We start from the raw sequence: 20,972 nt of genomic DNA, 5'->3' as shown, positions 1-20,972 counted from the left end.
ATTTTGACTAGCATGCACCAGCAGGCATCAACAGCTTACAGCAAGATCTAGACTGGGATGAAGGCCTTCTGTGTGTGTGTGTGTGTGTGTGTGTGTGTGTGTGTGTGTGTGTGTGTGTGTGTGTGTGTGTGTGTGTGTGTGTGTGTGTGTGTGTGTGTGTGTGCGTGTGTGTGTGTGTGCGCGTGTGTGTCTGCACTCAGAGCTGTTATGATGGTAGAGAATACCCAGCACAGAAAATGAGTCAGCACCTCACAACACGAGTGCACAACGAACTGACCAAACCTGGACCACAAAGCGCTAGCTAACACCTAGCAGACCACAGCCAGGCCAGGACATAAGGCAGTTACACCTCATCGCAGGTCACAGCACAACGCTGCTTAGCATTAGTACAGCTGAGTGCCGGGGTGGGCGGGGCCTGGCGGGCGGGGTGGGCGGGGCCTGGCGCGCACATGCTCCCTGGCGGGCCGGGAGGAGTCGTCGGACCTGGCGTGCCGAGACGCGATCCTGCCTCCCTCACCGCTGCCTGTCCGGACCCGCCACACTCTCACTGAATGAACGCAGACCAACACACGGGCGCACGAGAGCACACGAGAAAGAGAACGAGCAAAGGACACGCGCACACACACACACACAGACACACACACACACACCCACACACTCGCGCACTAGCACACAACACACACCTCGGGGCCCTGTGTGGGGACACCCTCTGTCTGCTACAGCATTCCACGCTACAAAGAAGAAGAAAGACAGACAGACCAGGGAACTGAGATAAGAGGAAGAGCCCAGACACGCCTTTCAACCCTCTCTCTCTCTCTCTCTCTCTCTCTCTCTCCCTCCCTCTCTCTCTCTCTCTCTCTCTCTCTCTCTCTCTCTCTCTCTCTCTCCCTCCTTCCATAGCCCTCTCCTCTTCTCCTGCTCCCTCTTTCCTTTACTTGTCTTCAGTCTCATCCCCCACCTCCTCCTCCTTGACTCACTCTCTCTGGATTGTCCCTAGATGTCCCTGTGATGTCCCTAGATGTCCCCGTGATGTCTGCCTGTCTCCTTGGGGGACGCAACCACATCCAGGACAAACCGTCCCACAGGGCTCAGATCTCCACCATGAGCTCACACTTCATTCCTACTACAGCATGCAAACACTACAGTGTGCCCGTTACATAAGGACATCAACAGAGTGCCCGTTACATAAGGACATCAACATAGTCTCCATCAGGTAAGGACATCAACAGAGTCCCCGTTACATAAGGACATCAACAGAGTCCCCATCAGATAAGGACATCAACAGTGTCCCCGTTACATAAGGACATCAACAGAGTCCCCATCAGATAAGGACATCAACAGTGTCCCCGTTACATAAGGACATCAACAGTGTCCCCGTTACATAAGGACGTAACAGAAGCAGTGGGGGGTAACAGAAGCAGCAGGGGTAACAGAAGCAGCGGTGGTAACAGAAGCAGTAGGGGTAACAGAAGCAGCAGGGGTAACAGAAGCAGTAGGGATAACAGAAGCAGTAGGGGTAACAGAAGCAGTAGGGGTAACAGAAGCAGCGGTGGTAACAGAAGCAGTAGGGGTAACAGAAGCAGCGGTGGTAACAGAAGCAGTAGGGGTAACAGAAGCAGTAGGGGTAACAGAAGCAGCGGTGGTAACAGAAACAGTAGGGATAACAGAAGCAGTAGGGGTAACAGAAGCAGTAGGGGTAACAGAAGCAGTGGGGGTAACAGAAGCAGCGGTGGTAACAGAAACAGTAGGGGTAACAGAACAGTAGGGGTAACAGAAGCAGCAGGGGTAACAGAAGCAGTAGGGGTAACAGAACAGTAGGGGTAACAGAAGCAGCAGGGGTAACAGAAGCAGTAGGGGTAACAGAAGCAGCAGGGGTAACAGAAACAGTAGGGGTAACAGAAGCAGCGGTGGTAACAGAAACAGTAGGGGTAACAGAACAGTAGGGGTAACAGAAGCAGCAGGGGTAACAGAAGCAGTAGGGGTAACAGAACAGTAGGGGTAACAGAAGCAGCAGGGGTAACAGAAGCAGTAGGGGTAACAGAGGCAGTAGAGGTAACAGAAGCAGTAGGGGTAACAGAAGCAGTAGGGGTAACAGAAGCAGCAGGGGTAACAGAAGCAGTAGGGGTAACAGAAGCAGTAGGGGTAACAGAAGCAGCGGGGGTAACAGAAGCAGTAGGGGTAACAGAAGCAGTAGGGGTAACAGAACAGTAGGGGTATGAGGCACACTGCTGGGGGTCTCTCAGCTGTCACTCTGTTGAACTGGTTCAGAACGTGCAGAATGATCTACTTCATGAGACACTGGACAAGACTAGCGGTCAGGACAGCAGAGGAAGACACTGTCACTCCTCATCTATGTGTGTGTGTGTGTGTGTGTGTGTGTGTGTGTGTGTGTGTGTGTGTGTGTGTTACTGAGAGTCCAACTTATCCAGATGGTACAAAATTCAGCATCTCACAACACACACATGTATGTACACACACGAACACACACACACACAGCGGGAGCCTGAATGGCTGAACGATCTCCTCGGTATGTCCGAAGACTTCCATGAACAATCCGGCCCATTGTTTTGGGTTGTCCTCTTGTGGCTAATTCACACACACACACACACACACACACACACACACACACACACACACACACACACACACACACACACACACACACACACACACACACACACACCGAGACGGAGCCTCCTCTCTCCGTCCCTGGGCACGTATTATATGTGGATGGGAATGCCAAGGCTGGAGTTCAGGACATTCAGGACATTCAGGACATTCAGGACATTCAGGACCCTCCGCACAAGATGACGAGCAGAACAGGAACCTGCTGCTGTCGGCCATCTTGGCTGGCGCTGTGGTGTGGTGCACATGCTGGTGTAGAGGAGGGAAAGTGTGCTGTTACTGTCCAACTACAACCAGAAGGCCTACTGCTGCAGCCTGCAGGCCTCTGTTTCCAGAAGCAGGCCTGGCTGACTGGGACCTGACCAGTACTGGGACTGGGACCTGACCAGTAGCCAGAGTGGATGGTTAGATGGTGGAATGGTTAGTGTGTAGAGTAGACAGGAGGTGGTGTGGAGAGTAGATGGAGTGGTCTATAGGTGGGGTGACCAGGAGGTGGTGTGGTCAGTCAGTGGTGTGACCAGCACGCCAGTGTACCGTGTGACATTTGCTCTAGTGCAGTGTCACGTCCTGACCCCTTTGTTCATGATGTATTGTGTCACCAGGCCATGATACATCACTAACTTTACTGAAGGAGGAAGACACACACACACACACACACACACACACACACACACACACACACACACACACACACACACACACACACACACACACACACACACACATACTTCCACCTCTACTCTGGAACTATATCCACCAAGAGTCTCTGTTACTAACATTAGCGGAGTCTTTTGGCCCAGAGCGGGTTCTGAGCTCCTGAGATGACGGTACACACGGGTACCGCTGAAACATGTCCACCGTTCAGGAGTGTCTGGGAGAGCCAATCACACAGCAGAAATCACCAGCGCTGCTTCCTTTCAGAACTGCTGACAAAGTCACATGTTCATTGCTCACAATGTATTTGTGTGTGTGTATCTGTGTGTGTATCTTTTTGTGTGTATATATTTCCGTGTGTGTGTTTGTATATATGTCTGTCTAGATGCGCACATGTATTGTGTGTGTGTGTGTGTGTGTGTGTGTGTGTGTGTGTGTGTGTGTGTGTGTGTGTGTGTGTGTGTGTGTGTGTGTGTGTATCTGCACATGTGCTTGTGTTTACAGGCAGAATAGTGTAGAGACTTTTATCGTGTGTCTATCACTGTGGTGAAGATTATGGAATATCAACCGACATCACAGACCTGTCAGTCTGCCTGGACAGGTTGGATTGGACTCCATACAAACAGTAAAACACAAAAAAAACAATCAGACCTATATCGATTTATGTGATGAACAGCCTGTTCACCACTTTTTTCCTATTATACAATATTTACCCATTTATGTCAAAAGTTTTTGATTTCTGTTTTCCAGTGGGCTACTTAACAACTGGAAAAAATGTTCTAAGGGTGGGAAAGGAAATCAAACTAGTCGTATTCCCCTTCTGGGTCTTATCGGTTTACAAACATCGCAAAAGTTGCGCAAAGGGGAGTCGGATACCAACTCTGGCATCAAAACAAGCGGCGCTCCGTGTTCCGACCCCTCCGTCCTCTCCGCTTCACCCCTGAGACTCGCTGTTGCCATGGACACCCAAGAATTCCCGGGAGAACTCTCGCCGCCAGCACGGTCCCGGAGTTGTGCACCACGGTCACGTGACGGGGTTATGAACTTATTTTCCCTTGCAAAAGCTCTTATCGGCGTCCCAATAGGCGCATTGTATGACACTGTAACCCACAAAACTCTTTTTATTTAAAAAAAGAGGCTCATCTCTAACAAATCTGGTTTGTCAGGAACTGTCAATGTCATTATACGTATATTATATACGCTATATCCTAAACAAACCAGCTCAATCTGGCAACAACACCTTCTCAGTTGTGCAAGGTTAACAGAGATGTTGCTTTCTAAAGCAAACTGTGTTTTCCTTGTTCAACGAGATTAACGATGAACTCTTACCGACGAAGAGGCACAGGATGTCCAGTCCGACCAGCATCTTTCTGTTGGAGCAGTAAACCCCGTCCACAGGTCGCGCCGGACCCAGGACGTGTTTGCCGTTTTCCCGCATCGTCTCGCCGGCTCCTCCGTGGTCCGACAGGCGCTGCTGAAGTTCCGAGTCCGTCTGACCCGCGTGAGTGTTGGACGAACTCAACTTTTGCATTACTTCGATTTCAACACTTTGGCATAAGTCGGAAATACGCGGTGGTAGGTGCAGCCCAGTACACACATGGAGTTATCTTCCGCAGGTAGCCAGCATACTTCAATAAAGTCTGATTTAACAAAGTCTGATCTAACGAAGTCTGATCTAATAAAGTCTGATCTAATAAAACAGCTGGTGGTGGTGTTGGACGCAGTGTCCTGTATCGGTCATGCTTCGATCGGCGCACCAAAAAACCAGACTGAAAAGATTAATGAACCACCGACTATGCGGAGTGGGTCCAAACTCTGAGTGTGAATGTAAGATTCACTTTCCCTCCGCTTACAGAAAGTTTGGGCGATCCTGCCATTCTGTCGTTAACCGTCAACCCGACACGCGCGATTAACTTAGCGAGCAAGTCCAGTTATTAAGAGAATAAAAACGCGCTCTTCCAAAGATCTTCTGTCAATAAACGCTCGTTATGTATTTGATCTGTCGGGATCGCTGCTCTCCACGCGTGTCTCCCTCTCTCCAAGAGCCAGAAAACTTTCTTAACGTGTTTTGATTTGCAGGCACTATTCCCCCGCCCTCTCGCCCCCCCCCCGCCCTCTCGCGCCCCGTTCCCCCCCCCCCCCCCGCCCTCTCGCGCCCCGTTCCCACCCCCCCCCGCCCTCTCGCGTCCCGTCTGTCTCCCGGTCCATCTCGCGCTCTCTCATTCGGTACACGGTTCTAAACGGATAAGTAAGTTTGAAATGTTCATCAGACTCCAAATTAAGGCAAAACTAATCTGACCTGAATGACCTGAATGGCCTGAATTGTTGATGTTGTATATAATTGTATATATGAATGGTATATACGAATGGTATATATTGAATATATAATAATATATATTATATATTATAATATTTATATATTATATATATAATATTAATATTGTATAATGTATATATTATATAAATATATATTATAATGTATATTATATATAATTAATATATAAATTAATAATATATATATTGTGTAATATATTATATATTATAATTTTTATACATTATATATATATTATTATATATTATATATTATGTTATATAAACATTACGTTAATGTTTAAATAGGCCTATTTAAACATTTACTTACTGTAAAATCGGCGGTGGGATTTTCTAAACCGTCAACATTCTGTTTATTGTGAGACCATTCATAACTCAAGTACCAAGTGTTAAACCAAGAACATTATTGGTATTTTAGACTATATGCCAGTATTTCCCGGGAATATGGGCTTGCTATATTATTTCCATTATCACTAAATATTTGCAGTGGTCACCTAGTGCCGTGCAAACCAGACAATTCAACGACCTCCCCGCGAGCAATAAATAAGTAGTAGTGTAGTATTATACCGCCATATACAGTATACAGTAAACAGCATTAACGGCTATTTTCCAAGATCATTTACGGGTTACACCTTTCTCGCCAACTTCTACCTGTATATACGCAAATGCATTCATATATCACCCTGTTATTTGGAGTGGTTTATTGTTTATAGTCACCTGTCTAAAAAATCTCGCTGAAATTAATACGAAATTGTGCTAAAAGTTATGCAGTTTACATTACGGCCTGTAGATGGCGCCATTGTAACGCTGCATACCATCCTGGAACCCTGGGACGCTGCTCGGCCTACATCACTGACACGGAGGGGGGTGAGTGAAAGTGAAGAAAACAAACAAACAAACAAACAAACATGACTTTTTTTCCTTTCTTTATAATGAGTGTGGAATGAACTTTGTTAACCCCACATCCATGGATTCTCAAAGAAACGATCACATTGAGGCTTATTATTTAGCTATTAATCTTAATGTTATTTATAGTCTGCTGTAAATGAATCATTAAAACACGTTAATTTAAAGGTGTGTGGCTATAGGAATGAGAAGTGTAGTCCTGAGATGTCAAAGTTTAAAGATTTGGCAAACGCTTTCAAGTTAAAATTCGTAGGCAGAAACACGGTGGTCCTAACATAAATAAACACGATTTCCTCCAACTGTTTACGCAGCTCTAGCAGAGTAAAATACTCGGTTGCTATAAACGTTACTCACCACTTTGTTTTGTTATGCTATTTTATAGTTTTTACAGTTACAATTTTAACAGTGTTTTAAAAGTGTGATTAAAAATAACTGAAATTATGTCCAAACAGAACCCGCTTTCACAAATAGTGCGAATCATGACTGATTTCTAGTCCTGTAATCCAGTTGCGTTTGACGAGACCTCCACGTACCACGTAAACATATCCCTCCGCCTCTTTTGTCAACAACTAGTTAGCAACAACTCAGTCGTGCGTCAGCGACTGCGGCGGCGACAGGTGTTGTATTCGCCCACATACCACAACAGCTCACTGATCTCTGTGGTAGCTCATTTAGTAGGAGCAACCTGTGGGTGGGTTGGCCTACACACACCACAACCCTCACACAGCTGAGCTGGACAGGCCTGTCGAGACACCTGGCATCACCCACGTCTGTTCTCCATCAGACGTTGGCCAAGCCAAGGAAATCCCCAGGTGTATGGTGTGCTGTGAAATCCCCAGGTGTAGAAGTGGACCTGAAGACAAAGGACAACCAGAGTCTACAGGTTTCCAAAGCTACAGCAGTGATATCCTGTAGTAACAGCTCAATGTGCAGCTGTAAATCACACGTTCATGAAACACGCTCAGGTCTCTGTGTATGTGTAATTAAAAAACAGCTGGTTGGTCATGTGCACACACACACACACACACACACACACACACACACACACACACACACAGTGGGTTGGTCACACACACACACACACACACACACACACACACACACACACACACACACACACACACACACACACACACACAGTGGGTTGGTCACACACACATACACACACAGTGGGTTGGTCACACACACACACACACACAGTGGGTTGGTCCCTTGTTATTTCATACTCTATCAACATGTATTACACAATGTCTGAAATGTTGTGCTTACATTCAGCTCTGTAAATGGATCATTTACAACTATCAATTAACAAATTGGCTGAATGTGATCATTATGGATCCTGCATGTGTGTCACACCAGTGCTAAACACAGACCGGATATCTCGTCAGTCAGGGTCCAGGCAGACTGGTGTACAGACATGTACAGACATGTACAGACATGTACAGACGTGTGCAGCGGTGGAAAATCGTGGGCGGGGGATGGCAGAGCAGAAATAACACGTCTCTGTCCCTGTCCTCTCAGAACAAGACGTCTCTGTCCCCGTCCTCTCAGAACAAGACGTCTCTGTCCCCGTCCACTCAGAACAAGACGTCTCTGTCCCCGTCCACTCAGAACAAGACGTCTCTGTCCCCTTCCTCCCAGAATAACACGTCTCTGTCACCGTCCTCTCAGAACAAGACGTCTCTGTCCCCCTCCTCTCAGAGTAACACGTCTCTGTCCCCATCCTCCCAGAATAACACGTCTCTGTCACCGTCCTCTCAGAACAAGACGTTTCTGTCCCCATCCTCCCAGAATAACACGTCTCTGTCACCGTCCTCTCAGAACAAGACGTTTCTGTCCCCATCCTCCATAACACGTCTCTGTCCCCGTCCTCTCAGAACAAGACATCTGTCCCCGTCCTCTCGGAACAAGACGTCTCTGTCCCCGTCCTCTCAGAACAACATGTCTCTGTACCCGTCCTCTCAGAGTAACACATCTCTGTCCCCGTCCTGTCGGAATAACACATCTGTCCCCATCCTCTTGGAATAACACATCTGTCCCCATCCTCTCAGAATAACATGTCTCTCTCCCTGACCTCTCTGAATAACATGTCTTTGTCCCAGTACTTTCAGAATAATATGTCTTAAGTAAGTTAGCTTTATTTATAAAGCGCTTTTCACAGACAATAGTCACAAAGAGCTATACATATAGCACTACAGATAATAGAAGGTAATACAATAATAAAATAAGATGATAAAAATAAAGTAGACAAATAAAATAAGACAACATAACCTTTGATAAAACACCACTCAACGTATATATATTTATATATACATACATATATATAAACATACATATACACATACGCATACATCCACATATATATTAGCAGAAGGCCTGTTTAAAGAGAAAAGTTTCTAACTCTTTTTTGAAGGAGTCTGCTAACCGGAGGTGTAAAGGGAGGCTGTTCCAGAGCCTGGGTGCTATAGATTGAAAAGCTCTGTCCCCCTTGGTCTTTAATCGAGTCTGGGGAACAGCCAATAGACTTTGGTCCTGTGAGCAGAGACAGCGAGATGGTGAATATTTAGTAAGGAGCTGGGTGATGTACACAGGAGCCTGGCCATTTAATGCTCTATATGTAAAGACAAGAATTTTAAAATGAATTCTAAAATTTACTGGGAGCCAGTGCAATGAATATAAGATCGGGGTTATGTGAGCTCGTTTGCTAGTGCGTGTTAATAATCTAGCTGCTGCATTTTGTATCGCTTGGAGCCGAGAGAGAGATGATTTATCCAAGCCATACAAAAGCGCATTGCAGTAGTCCAAGCGAGAAGATACAAAGGCATGTATAATTTTTTCCAGATCAACTATGGAAACCACATGACGTATTTTGGAAATGTTTTTTAAGTGAAAGAAGCAAGAATGTGACATGGATTTTATATGAGTGTCAAAGCTCAATGTCAAAAATTACACCAAGATTTCGGATGTTAGGTTTGGCTGAGGGACAGGAAGAGGCAAGTATCTGACTGATTTTTGGATGTAAATCAGGAGGTGCAATAATCATAGTCTCAGTTTTGTCTGCATTTAAAACAAGACAGTTACTAGATAGCCACTCACTGATCTGAGTTAAACACTGGAGTAGGGTGGACAGCCTATCCAGTTGCTGGGGCTTGAAAGACATGTACAACTGAATGTCATCTGCGTATAAATGATAGGAAACAATTATAAAAGACTGGATGATGCCTGCTAATGGAAACATATAAAAACATATATTGTAGTCTCTAATCGATCTGTTGCATCTTTCGCACACCACACACCTCTCTGATCTCTTCCTGAGTGTTATGGCTGGTGCCAACGTTTTCTGATATAGACAGTGACATGGCAGCTCGTGGGTAGGAGCTGTGTTTCATATGTCTCCTTATTATCAGTGTTGCCAACACTGGAAAAAAAAACCTTCTATAGTAAAAGTCCCCAACTGGCTAAGATATTAAATACTTTGATGTATGTTGTGCTTCACCTGGAAAACGTCCTGTGGTTACGTGGTTGGAGCTGCAATCTGAAATGAAAAGAGGCCTGTTGTGTGAGAGGCATGAACACAGTCTGATCAGATTATGAAACGGGGGGTATGTGAGCTCTACTTCATATACTTTTATTAGTGCACTGGTGGAACAGGCAGATGATGATGATAATGATGATGATGATGATGATGATACATGTTAATAATAATAATAATGCATCAAATTTAATAATAAAACATGTAATTGGTGCTGGCTAGACGTAATTTTCCAAGTTAGTTATACATGTCAGCACCATTAGGGATATGGACCCATACGATTGTAAAGCTGCTTTGTGACATGTGTTGTAAAAAGCGTTATATAAATAAATTTGATTTAAATTTTTAAGTCGCTGGACATGAGAGGCAGAAGAGTTTCAGGGTCTTGGATCAAATCTGGACAATGTTCAGCTGGTGAAGCTGTGAGGAGTTCAGTTGAAGAAGACCTGAGAGAGGGTCTGGAGTGAAGATCCGCTTTGGATGTGAGTAGGGGGATTTCCACATGTATGAGATGCTTAATAGTAAGCCTGTGAAGATCTGAGAATGGATGAAATGTGCTGGTGCAACTGGGTGGGTGTAAGAGGATGAGCTCCTCCTGAAGCTCCTGAAGGACAGAAGAGAGCAGTAGATCTCCGAACCATCTGAAGCTCCTGAAGGACAGGAGAGCTCATGTCAGTATGGAGAGGGCTGCAGTAATGCAGGTGGCTGGAGACCAAAGAGAAGTTCAGCAGCAGATGGTTGGATTTTAGCAACACTGAGCAGGGGGGATAGATGAGCTTGAACCACAGAGGGGGCGTGGACATCAAATAAGAGAGTTCCTATGAGGGTAATGAGCAGAAATCAAACTGCACGGGCACTCAGTGGATAGAGTGAAAGAACAAAAGGAAAAGAGTGAAAGAGCCCTTCTCTGATGTCTAGTCTGTCCTCAAGACAAAAGGTGTGAGCAACCAAATATTCTTGTAATTTTGCTTATAAGTACTATGATGTGGTAATATTGTTAAAATCTTGACTATGACATATTTGCTATTTCGGGCAGATGTTAAGTGGTTGTTGGGCTGGACAATTGCACTGGTTGAGATTAGATCACCAAGACTGAGTGGCTAGCTATGTGGGAGGTGTGGGCCTTGGTAAAGGTCAGGCATGGTTAATGCATGTTAAGGGAATCCACCAGCCAGAGTCCTTCGCTCTATCTGGAGGCTAAAAGAAAAGAGAAATACAGAAAACTGACAGAGAAGCAGCAGTTTCGAGGGCAGACTGAGGAGAGGTGTCTCGTCTGAGTGTCTCGTCTGAGTGTCTCGTCTGAGTGTCTCGTCTGAGTGCCTTGCGCGGGGGCTGCTGGCCAGGGTTTCGGCGCTGACCATAGTTTTGGAACTGAGGTGTGTGAAGACGGTGATGATTTTCTCCGTAAATGTTTTGATACGATGCATTTCCGCCATGATAGGACCTCTGTTCACGTCTCTCTTCCTCTGTTTGGTGAGCGGGCCTGTCCCTCCACAGTGAGGGGCGGGGCTTCCCTCCACAGTCAGGGGCGGGGCTTCCGTGCTGTCTCCGTGCTGCTTACCCATGGTCTGGGGGAAAGTACACACTCCTCCTGGACACCTGCTGAGAACACCACAGCCCTTACACACTTTTACTCCTCACTGTTTCCCTTTGCGCACACAAAACCCAACTACACAGGAAACAGAACTCAGGCTGAGGTTTCTTAGCAGACAGAGCCCAAGACAAGGAACAGAATTGTACTCTCTCTCTCTCTCTCTCTCTCTCTCTCTCTCTCTCTCTCTCTCTCTCTCACTTTCTCTCTCTTCATTTCTGGGCTGCCTTGCCTCAAAACGTCAGTGTTTACAGCATCTCGCCACAGTCGCGTCTCGTCTCGTCTCGTCTCATCTCACTGTTGCGTATAGTCTCTCGCCTTCCTGACAACGCGCATCAGTACCTTCTCCTGCCGTGCCATGGATGGTCAGTCGTGTGGTGCCCATGTGGCCCAGCTGAGGAGGCTGGTGTGGGTGCTCCTGACCTGGGCTTCCCTCCTCACCATGGTCCTGGTGGTCTCCATCTCTCTCCACTTCATCATTCCTAGAGCATCCAACGTGACGGTACGTTTTTCTTCTGTTCCTCTGCTTGACAGTAAGATGGCACAAGCTTCATGGTCGCTTACTGAAATTACGTGACTTCAGCAGTGTGATATGAACAGGTGTTCAGGATTTAATGGCTACAGTTCTTTGCTCACGCTGGCGTTGTACAAGTTCCACAGTGAAACAGGTGTTACAGTGAAACAGGTGTTACAGTGCCTAATCTCTAGATAGGCTGGTCTCACGTGCGTACAGCAAGTGTTTGAATTAGTCTTGTCCATGTTTTTCTTTTTCTTTTTTTCTAATAACATGCAGTAGCTATTGATTCCTTATCTTGGGTTTGGGCCTCTCTTAAGTGTGTTCTTAAAGTTACACACATGACTCAAAGTCAACCGTAAAGGTGAGCAGAAATATTTTCTTGTGGTTTAAGGGTTTGGTTTCTTATGATTTCATCTAGATGCTTTTCATGCTGTAGTCAGAATCTAGCATGAAACAAGTCAGCACATGCCCTACCTGTTCAGAAAGTCTTAAAGCCTGATACAGTTTTTTATATAATGCTTTTTTCTATAAGCATTTTTTACAAGCATTATTTATATTGGTGCAGAGTTTTTGATCCCAAAGGATATTGATTAGACATGTGTAGTGTTTGACATGTTTCTAGATCTTCTACCATCTATCGTGGTATAGTGGTTTCATCCAGTAGTAACACCCTTATTTGTTTTTGTTTGTTTGCCCAATGTTTGAAAATGAATCAAGAGAACCTCTGAAACCATCGTTTCGCAAGAGAGTTGTTTTTTTCACAAGTCATTTTCACATCTGTGAAAAATGTCACCTCCTGCTCAAAGGCATCACTGTGGCCCACCACCACGCTGCTTAACTGTTTACTCCACCCATCACTGTGGCCCACCACCACGCTGCTTCACTGTTTACTCCACCCAGCTCACGTCACAATCTGATGTTGAATGTTAAATTGATGGCTGATTCAGCCACGTGGTGCCAGGTAGACGCTCCCGCCCTCTAGTTCGCTGATTTCTGCTCAGACACAGGTCACCACATCTCCGTCCCACTCCTCCAGGGCTCTCCTCACATTGATTAGTGTGACTGGGACCTTTCAGGTTCATTCATTGGTTGATTATTGATTTCCTGCCTTTAGTACCATGAATGGGACTTCAGAACCCTGGTGAGGAGCATCGTGTGTGGGATGTATAAGAGTCATTTTTGGAGATCTAACAACCACTGAGAGGAGAGACAAAAATATTCTGCTATGAGTCACTGAGCTATGAGGTTCTGTTTGAACTTCTCTACATGCACTGTGATCGGGGTGTGTGTGCTTTATTTCACAGCCTGCTCTCAATGGATAGAGTATGTGCTTATTCACCAGTTGTCACTGGATGGAGTGTATGTTTTGGGTGAGTTCTGATTGGGTAGAGTAAGTGTTTAACTCCAGTTCTCATTGGATAAAGTGTGTGGTCAAAGGTGCCACATGCCAATGGGAAGGCAGGCGAGTGCTTTGGGTCTCTGGGCCAGTGGGGGGCGCCACTGAGGGCTGACTCACTATAAACTACAGCAGTGGCGATGTGCAAAGTTTGTTTGACAGTATGAGACCTGAATTCCATAAAAGGGGCCCCATAATTTTTTGCCTAGGGCCCCAACAGCCTTTACAATCACCACTGGTCTGTGGTGGTTTCTCCAGTTCTGATTGGATAGAATGGCGTACTTTTCTCCAGTTCTGATTGGATAGAGTGTGTACTTTACTCCAGTTTACATTTACGGCATTTAGCAGACGCTCTTATCCAGAGCGACTTACAAAAGTCAGGTCTCTCAGGTCTTCAAACAGTAATCTACTGGTGATTCCTAAAAGCCGATTAAAGATTGGCGAGGGTGCTTTTAGCCACTATGGCCCAAAGCTCTGGAATTCTCTTCCTGAAGAGCTCAGAGGCATTTCATCCCTGCATAGTTTTAAGAACAGTCTCAAAACATTCCTGTTTAGATCCGCTTTTAGTTAAGAAATTCTCAATCTTATTTACTTTATTACATTTTGTTGTCTATTATTTTCTAAATCCAATTATCTTAATAGTTTTATCTTATTTACTTTACTTCTTATTATCTTATTTACTTTACCTTTTTTACTTTTTATGTTATTTTAATATTTTCTTATAACTTTTTGTCTTATCTCCTTTAATGTTTATTTTATTTATACTGTAAAGCACTTTGAGTTGCATGTATGTATGAAAGGTGCTATACAAATAAAGATTATTATTATTATTATTATTAAAAGTGCTAAGTGTTTACTATTGTTCTGCTTACTAAGTGTTCTGATTGGATAGAGTGTGTACTTTACTCCAGTTCTGATTGGATAGAGTGTGTACTTTATTCCAGTTCTGATTGGATAAAGTGTGTACTTTACTCCAGTTCTGATTGGATAGAGTGTGTACTTTACTCCAGTTCTGATTGGATAGAGTGTGTACTTTATTCCAGTTCTGATTGGATAGTGTGTACTTTATTCCAGTTCTGATTGGATAGAGTGTGTACTTTACTCCAGTTCTGATTGGATAGAGTGTGTACTTTATTCCAGTTCTGATTGGATAGTGTGTACTTTACTCCAGTTCTGATTGGATAGAGTGTGTACTTTATTCCAGTTCTGATTGGATAGTGTGTACTTTATTCCAGTTCTGATTGGATAGAGTGTGTACTTTACTCCAGTTCTGATTGGATAGAGTGTGTACTTTATTCCAGTTCTGATTGGATAGAGTGTGTACTTTATTCCAGTTCTGATTGGATAGAGTGTGTACTTTACTCCAGTTCTGATTGGATAGAGTGTGTACTTTATTCCAGTTCTGATTGGATAGAGTGTGTACTTTACTCCAGTTCTGATTGGATAGAGTGTGTACTTTATTCCATCCTCATTTGGCCAGCAGATAGATCATGTTATGAATAAGAGCTGAAATGTCATTAATATATGGGGTTTTTTAAACACATTTTTAGTAAGTGCTGTATAGAATGTTTAAGGTGTTAAAACCACTGTGACTTTATATCATGAAGGTCCACATTCTAACTCACTGTCTCTTAAAACCACAGACTCCACAGAAGCCCCCTACACCCACTCCGGGCACACCTATTCTGTATGATTTTGGTAAGACTGGGCACTTGGCTGCTCTCATACATCCTGGTTGATGTATGAGTGTGTGTGTGTGTGTGTGTGTGTGTGTGTGTGTGTGTGTGTGTGTGTGTGTTGCTGCTGTGTACTAACTCTTCTCTTTTCTTCAAGGACAGTGTAACCAAACCGTACTGACGTGGCGGGACGTCAAAGATGATGTCATGGTGAAACAGGACGGAAATTATTTTCTTTACCTACAAGTGACTCTGGAATCCACAAACAAAGGCGTAGACTATTTCATCGAGGTGATCAAGGTAATTTCGGGCAAGAAGATTTCCATCTTGGAAGGTCACATCAACAGATCACAGAAATCTACCGGTCTGATCGGTAAGGAATTGCGCTTATCGGCCGGTTCATACTTGCATGTGACCTGCACGCCTGCACCTAGCCTCTCTGAACAGACCTACCTGGGCATGATCCTGCTGCGGTAATGTCCGGTCACGCCTGCCACCTTTCAGGATGCAGCGGTGCTGGAATAAGTCTGAGGGGGCAAGTTGGCCTTGGGGACTTCCTGTCAGGATGTCTGAGCCCAACTTCCTGTACTGTGTCTGTTCTGTGGTCAGGCAGCGGCAGTCTCACACGACCTGGAAAGTCTGGGCCTCTGGAGACGTTTCGCCTGTTAATCATTCTCTTCCCTCCTGAGTCAGAAAAGACGACATGATGCCAGCGATATCACGATAAACCACCTTGCACCAAATGACTGAAACTATTCTGTTTGCACCATCCGCTCAGACTTTCGAGAGCAATTACAGCAACGAACAACTTCTAGCACACGGCGGTTTGTGCTAATGGCTCTTATTAAAGTGTCTAATTGTCTAATCTAAATGTGCAAAAACAGCTGAACTGGCAACTGAAGTAAAAGTTCTCTTAAAGCTGTGATGCGCGTGAAGGAGGGGGCAGCTGTGAGTCACCGTGCACATCGCCGCATCACAGGAGCTACTGGACCTTCAGCATTCTTCAGTGAATTTGGGAACGGTTTGGTCATTCATCTGAATTCAGGAGCTCCATCTTCACTCTGTGTGTGAGGACTGAGATACAGAACCACCTTATTTCCTGTCGATGATGAAAGAAGGAATGAGCATGAAAGCCTGAAACTCCCTTGAGTTCTACTATATTATAATATAATCCAGAACACCATTCAGAAATAGGTTGACAATTTGCCAAAACATTAGTAGTCTTACCACTTCAGTTTAGAGTGTTACTGTGTGACCAGCTCACATGGGTGTCAAAGTGCTTTGTTTGTTTTGATGTATTCTGTTTGTTGTGCTAACATTACAGTGCTAACGTTACCCACACTCTCACACTTGAGTCTTACACTGGTCTCAATATTACAATATTACATAAGTTAAGAAAAAGACCATTAAGAACTTTGAAGGCTATAAAAAACATTGAGTGAGCATCACCTGGTTCTAATTCCTGTTTATATCTGTTTTCTTTTACTTTATTAATTTATTTCTCAGATTTATTTATAAAAAATAATGATTGTAAACAACACAGTAGTTTATATGAATGTATTGATATTAAGCACTGACTAAAGTTACTCATTATTTTATTGCACATTGCAAATGTACAGAGCTGTGTACAGTGAGATAGAAATATCTCATGATGGATAATATGTGGAAGGATACGTCACATTTGGGCTTCACAGGAAGTCTCCTATCAAATTGTGCGGCTTGCTTTATTTGTCCAAAAAGTCCTATGCGTATGGGACATTCCTATAATTCTGTCCATATCAGACTCGAGCAAAAAGCTTGTCACAGGACAGCTTACACGTCGGCCTATGAAGGGGATGTGGAATTGAACATTAGAAATCACTACAGACGAACCCCTTTGTCGAGCAATGACAAACATTATAATTTGACGTAGGTTGGCAGTTAAAAAAATCTTATCAAACATTTGGTGTCAATTAATGTAATTCTCCACTTTACATTTAAATCAATGTTAATAACATACAGATTACATTGTATTGTATATCCAAAATATTATAAGTAAGAATCTCAATTCAGGTTTGTTTTCATTATTTTTAGTTGTTATTATTGTATTTTCATTTTGAACTGTCACATCTTTTCTTTAGTGTTTAGCTTTTTAAAGCCACATGGGGACTTTTAAAGTATTTAGTTACTTTGTGTAATATTATGCTTTTATTCTTGAAAACACTTCCTGATTTGTAACTCCACAATGAGCTAATGCATGGTGAGGGATTTTCACAGCATTGTTTTACAGTGAGTAACCATTGCACTTGTAATTTTTGTTAATCACCAGAACTTCAAATGACTTTAATGTGAAATGTTCCTATGATTTGACTTCTCTTGGGTCTTCTGGAGGAATTTCTGTCAATAAAATGCTTCTTATAAATGACCTTGTTAGCCAGAACATGGACTGTATCACATTCTCAAAGTTGCCTATAATAAAATAGAAGTTTCCCTCTTTGGTAGCTCATGTGTTAAATTTACTTCACTGTTTACAGAAAATCTGTTGCTCTGTGTTAAATATTTTAACAAGTTCATGAGGCTGTTGTCAGATGTGTTGTCTCCGGAGGCTGTAGGCAAGTATTATTACGGGTTCATTAAAAAAAAGGAGTAAAACACAAGGACTTTTAAAACAGTGACAGATGTGTTGTCTTTTGTTGCAAGTGGGAGTGATATAAGAAAACTGCAGATTCCCTCTCAGCACAGCTGGTGAGTAATGCTCACATACCCACAACAGATGAGTAATCTACACAGGTCCATACCCACAACAGATGAGTAATCTACACAGGTCCACCCAACAGAACATTTGAGTCAACTGTGGGCTTCACATTAAAAAAACTTTTCATTGAATAAACATATATAGAATAAACGTATAGAGTTGTAGTTATTCGTAGTCTCAAGAACATTCTGCTTGGTTAGCTCCCTCTGGCCCAAGTAGGTCTGGCAAACTGCAGTTCACGTGCGATTGTGCGATAGTAGTGTGCTTCGAGCGCAAGCGTGCGATAGACGAGCACTGTATTCTTTTGCGGTTATTCGGCTGTGAGACCCCTGTAATAGGGAGAAAGTGAAAGAATGTGTCACAGACTGAGATTTGCCACATAAGACAATTGATGAGTTGATGAGATTTGTTCACAGAACACCCCCATCCACACAGACCACCCTTAACCATACAGACCACACCCATCCACACAAACACCCCCATCCACACAGACCACCCTTAACCATACAGACCACACCCATCTACACAAAAAACCCCACATCCACACAGACCACCCCCAACCACACAGACCACCCTGACCTACAAAGACTACTCTCAACCACACAGACCACCCCCAACAACATATCTCACAAAACTAGTACTTAAAGATGGAGTCAGCATATAAAGCACATAATATTATACAGGATTTGTAATATAATATAAAAAAATACCATTTAGTTTCTGTACAATAGTTTGTACATTATGCTTTTTTTAAACTAATTGAACAATAGACAGACCAGGAAAATGAAACCTTTGAAAAGCTGCCGTAGACAGAAAGTTTCATCAGAACATCCCCTGCACAACTAATGATATTAGACCAGGTTACCTTTACTTTAGATTTACTGTAAAAGGTCAACTCACACACACACACATACACGTATGCATACAAACAACCATGTATTCCAACGGGTATAAATCATTATAGATCTTTCTAAGAGAGATGCAAAAAACATTTATTTTGTGTAAGATGCTGTTTTGGGTAAGGGATGTTTTTCAGCGCACACGGTGTCTGTGATAACGTGACGTTGCGAGTGGGCGTTTCAGCGCACACGGTGTCTGTGATAACGTGATGTTGCGAGTGGGCGTTTCAGCGCTGTATCGGAGGGTTAGAATCACTCATTATGCTCGTCACCTTTTCCCACTTCTATTTATTACAGCCTCATATGATTTCCACAGCGGAAGAAAGAGAGAGGGAGATAGAGAGAGAGAGAGAGAGAGAGAGAGAGAGAGAGAGAGAGAGAGAGAGAGAGTTTCACCCACCCGGTCTGGGACATCAAAGAAACACAGACCAGACGGTGTGAAGAGTGTGTTCGTTTATTTAATGCATACATGTTTATTTGTTTATAGCAACATCCTGATTACACTTGTGCATGTTTTCACTCACTCAGTGTGATAAAACTTTTCCCCACATTGTTTCAGTTCACTTCTAATCCAATCACAGGCTGTGTATCCTTAGCTTCTGTTCCTATGGCAAACAAACAAATACAAAAATATATATACATACATATACATGAATACATACATGCACACCTGCTGCTTGGACGTTTTTGAACCATCCAAACATGATCATTGTTTTCTAAACAAATATTTAAATAATCTTACGAAATGAAGATTTGTAAAGCAGACCCTCCAATTAAGGGACACTGAAAAGATCTGAAAAGATACACTAACAGTCAAAAGTGTGGACACACTGAAAAGATACACTAACAGTCAAAAATGTGGACACACTGAAAAGATACACTAACAGTCAAAAATGTGGACACACTGAAAAGATACACTAACAGTCAAAAATGTGGACACACCTGACTCAACACATGTTCTTAATAGTAAAAAATGGCATTTTAATCTAATGGATTATGCTTAATGTTTTTTATAAATAAATATCAATTGTGAATGGTGTTATATATATATATATATATATATATATATATATATATATATATATATATATATATATATATATATATTAATTAATTCTCAACACACACACATACACATACATACACATGCAGACAATTTTAGATGCACCCTCAGCAGTTTTAGTTCAGAACTTTGATTCCTCACTCCACAAGGTCTCTGCATGTGTGACAAGGTCTTCAGGACTGATGGAGAAGCATCATAGGTGCGGCTTCATGAGTCTGCTCAACAGACCAAGAGCACGCAACGCTGTCATCAAACTATAGGATATTTACTTCAGATAATCTAGTATCTAATAATAATCTAATATAAAGTGTTAGTTCATTGGTTTGGCATCTTCCCTGTTTTTAAAAGTCAAAAATAATAATAAACCTTTGTCTGGTAATGTATATATTTTCATTGTTTACTTCAACAGAAGTAATTTTTTTCTCCAAAAACTGAAAATCTCCAAAGAACAAAAGTGAACTCTTTTAGTAGTTTGTGGCACCTCCGTTTGCAGCCATAACTTCAAACATCTTCTGTAACCACAAACAAGCTTTTTGGGATTTTTGCCCGTTGAGAGAGGCTGGAGGAACATCTGGTGTGTTCTGCCTACTTCAGCTCTTCCCACAGCTCTTCCATGGGATTGAGCTCCATTCTCTGTTTTGCTGGAATGCTTTGGGTCGTTGTCTTGTTGCATAATCCATTTCCGCCCCAGCACCAACTCCCTGACTGTTGACAGGAGATTCTGGTCAAGAATTTGTTGATAGTCCTGGGAAATGATGGTTTCCTGGGTAATATGGAGTCATACAGACCTTCACATCTCCACCACCATGCTTCACTGTTGGGAGGAAGTTCTTCTCTTTATATGCAGTGTTGACTTTTCTCCAAACATGGTGCCTGTGATTTAGGGCAAATAGTTCAATTTTGGACTCGTCTTTCCAGAGATGGACTACCAGTCACCCTCTGGTTTGTCCAAGTGCTCTCTGGCAAAGTTTAAACGGGCAAATTTGTTCTTTCTTGAGAGCAGAAGCTTCCTTCTGGCAATTCTCCTTTGAATTCCATGTCTATTGAT

At 43.3% G+C, this 20,972-nt stretch overlaps 1 protein-coding gene across 3 annotated transcripts; it reads left to right on the top strand.

The window, feature by feature from the left end:
* The first annotated feature begins 9,787 nt into the window (after positions 1-9,787).
* Positions 9,788-20,415, top strand: tnfsf18 (TNF superfamily member 18). Of its 3 annotated transcripts, XR_013131964.1 has the most exons (5): positions 9,793-12,141; positions 15,196-15,250; positions 15,386-17,496; positions 17,908-17,952; positions 20,334-20,415. XR_013131964.1 is itself a non-coding variant. In XM_077010121.1 (4 exons), exons 1-4 carry the CDS (start codon positions 11,998-12,000, stop codon positions 15,933-15,935), a joined length of 513 nt encoding a protein of 170 aa, XP_076866236.1. In that variant the 5' UTR covers positions 9,788-11,997; the 3' UTR covers positions 15,936-17,786. The 3 variants fall into 3 exon arrangements, 2 of the variants coding, with proteins under 2 accessions (XP_076866236.1, XP_076866235.1); XM_077010121.1 differs by lacking the exons at positions 17,908-17,952; positions 20,334-20,415 and having other exon boundaries at positions 9,788-12,141; positions 15,386-15,601; positions 15,838-17,786; XM_077010120.1 differs by lacking the exons at positions 17,908-17,952; positions 20,334-20,415 and having other exon boundaries at positions 15,386-17,786.
* The last annotated feature ends 557 nt before the right edge of the window (positions 20,416-20,972 follow it).

This window comes from Brachyhypopomus gauderio, chromosome 6, assembly GCF_052324685.1.
Source record: "Brachyhypopomus gauderio isolate BG-103 chromosome 6, BGAUD_0.2, whole genome shotgun sequence".
NCBI classification, from domain to species: Eukaryota; Metazoa; Chordata; class Actinopteri; order Gymnotiformes; family Hypopomidae; genus Brachyhypopomus; species Brachyhypopomus gauderio.
Note: the sequence above shows the minus strand (reverse complement) of the source record. Positions and strands in the feature narration are given on the sequence as shown.

Excerpts from the sequence above, each read along its gene's own strand:
- tnfsf18 (XM_077010120.1), top strand. The coding sequence starts at position 11,998 with ATGGATGGTCAGTCGTGTGGTGCCCATGTGGCCCAGCTGAGGAGGCTG. Across the intron at positions 12,142-15,195 it reads CTAGAGCATCCAACGTGACG|ACTCCACAGAAGCCCCCTAC; the intron begins GTACGTTTTTCT and ends TTAAAACCACAG. Across the intron at positions 15,251-15,385 it reads ACCTATTCTGTATGATTTTG|GACAGTGTAACCAAACCGTA; the intron begins GTAAGACTGGGC and ends CTTTTCTTCAAG.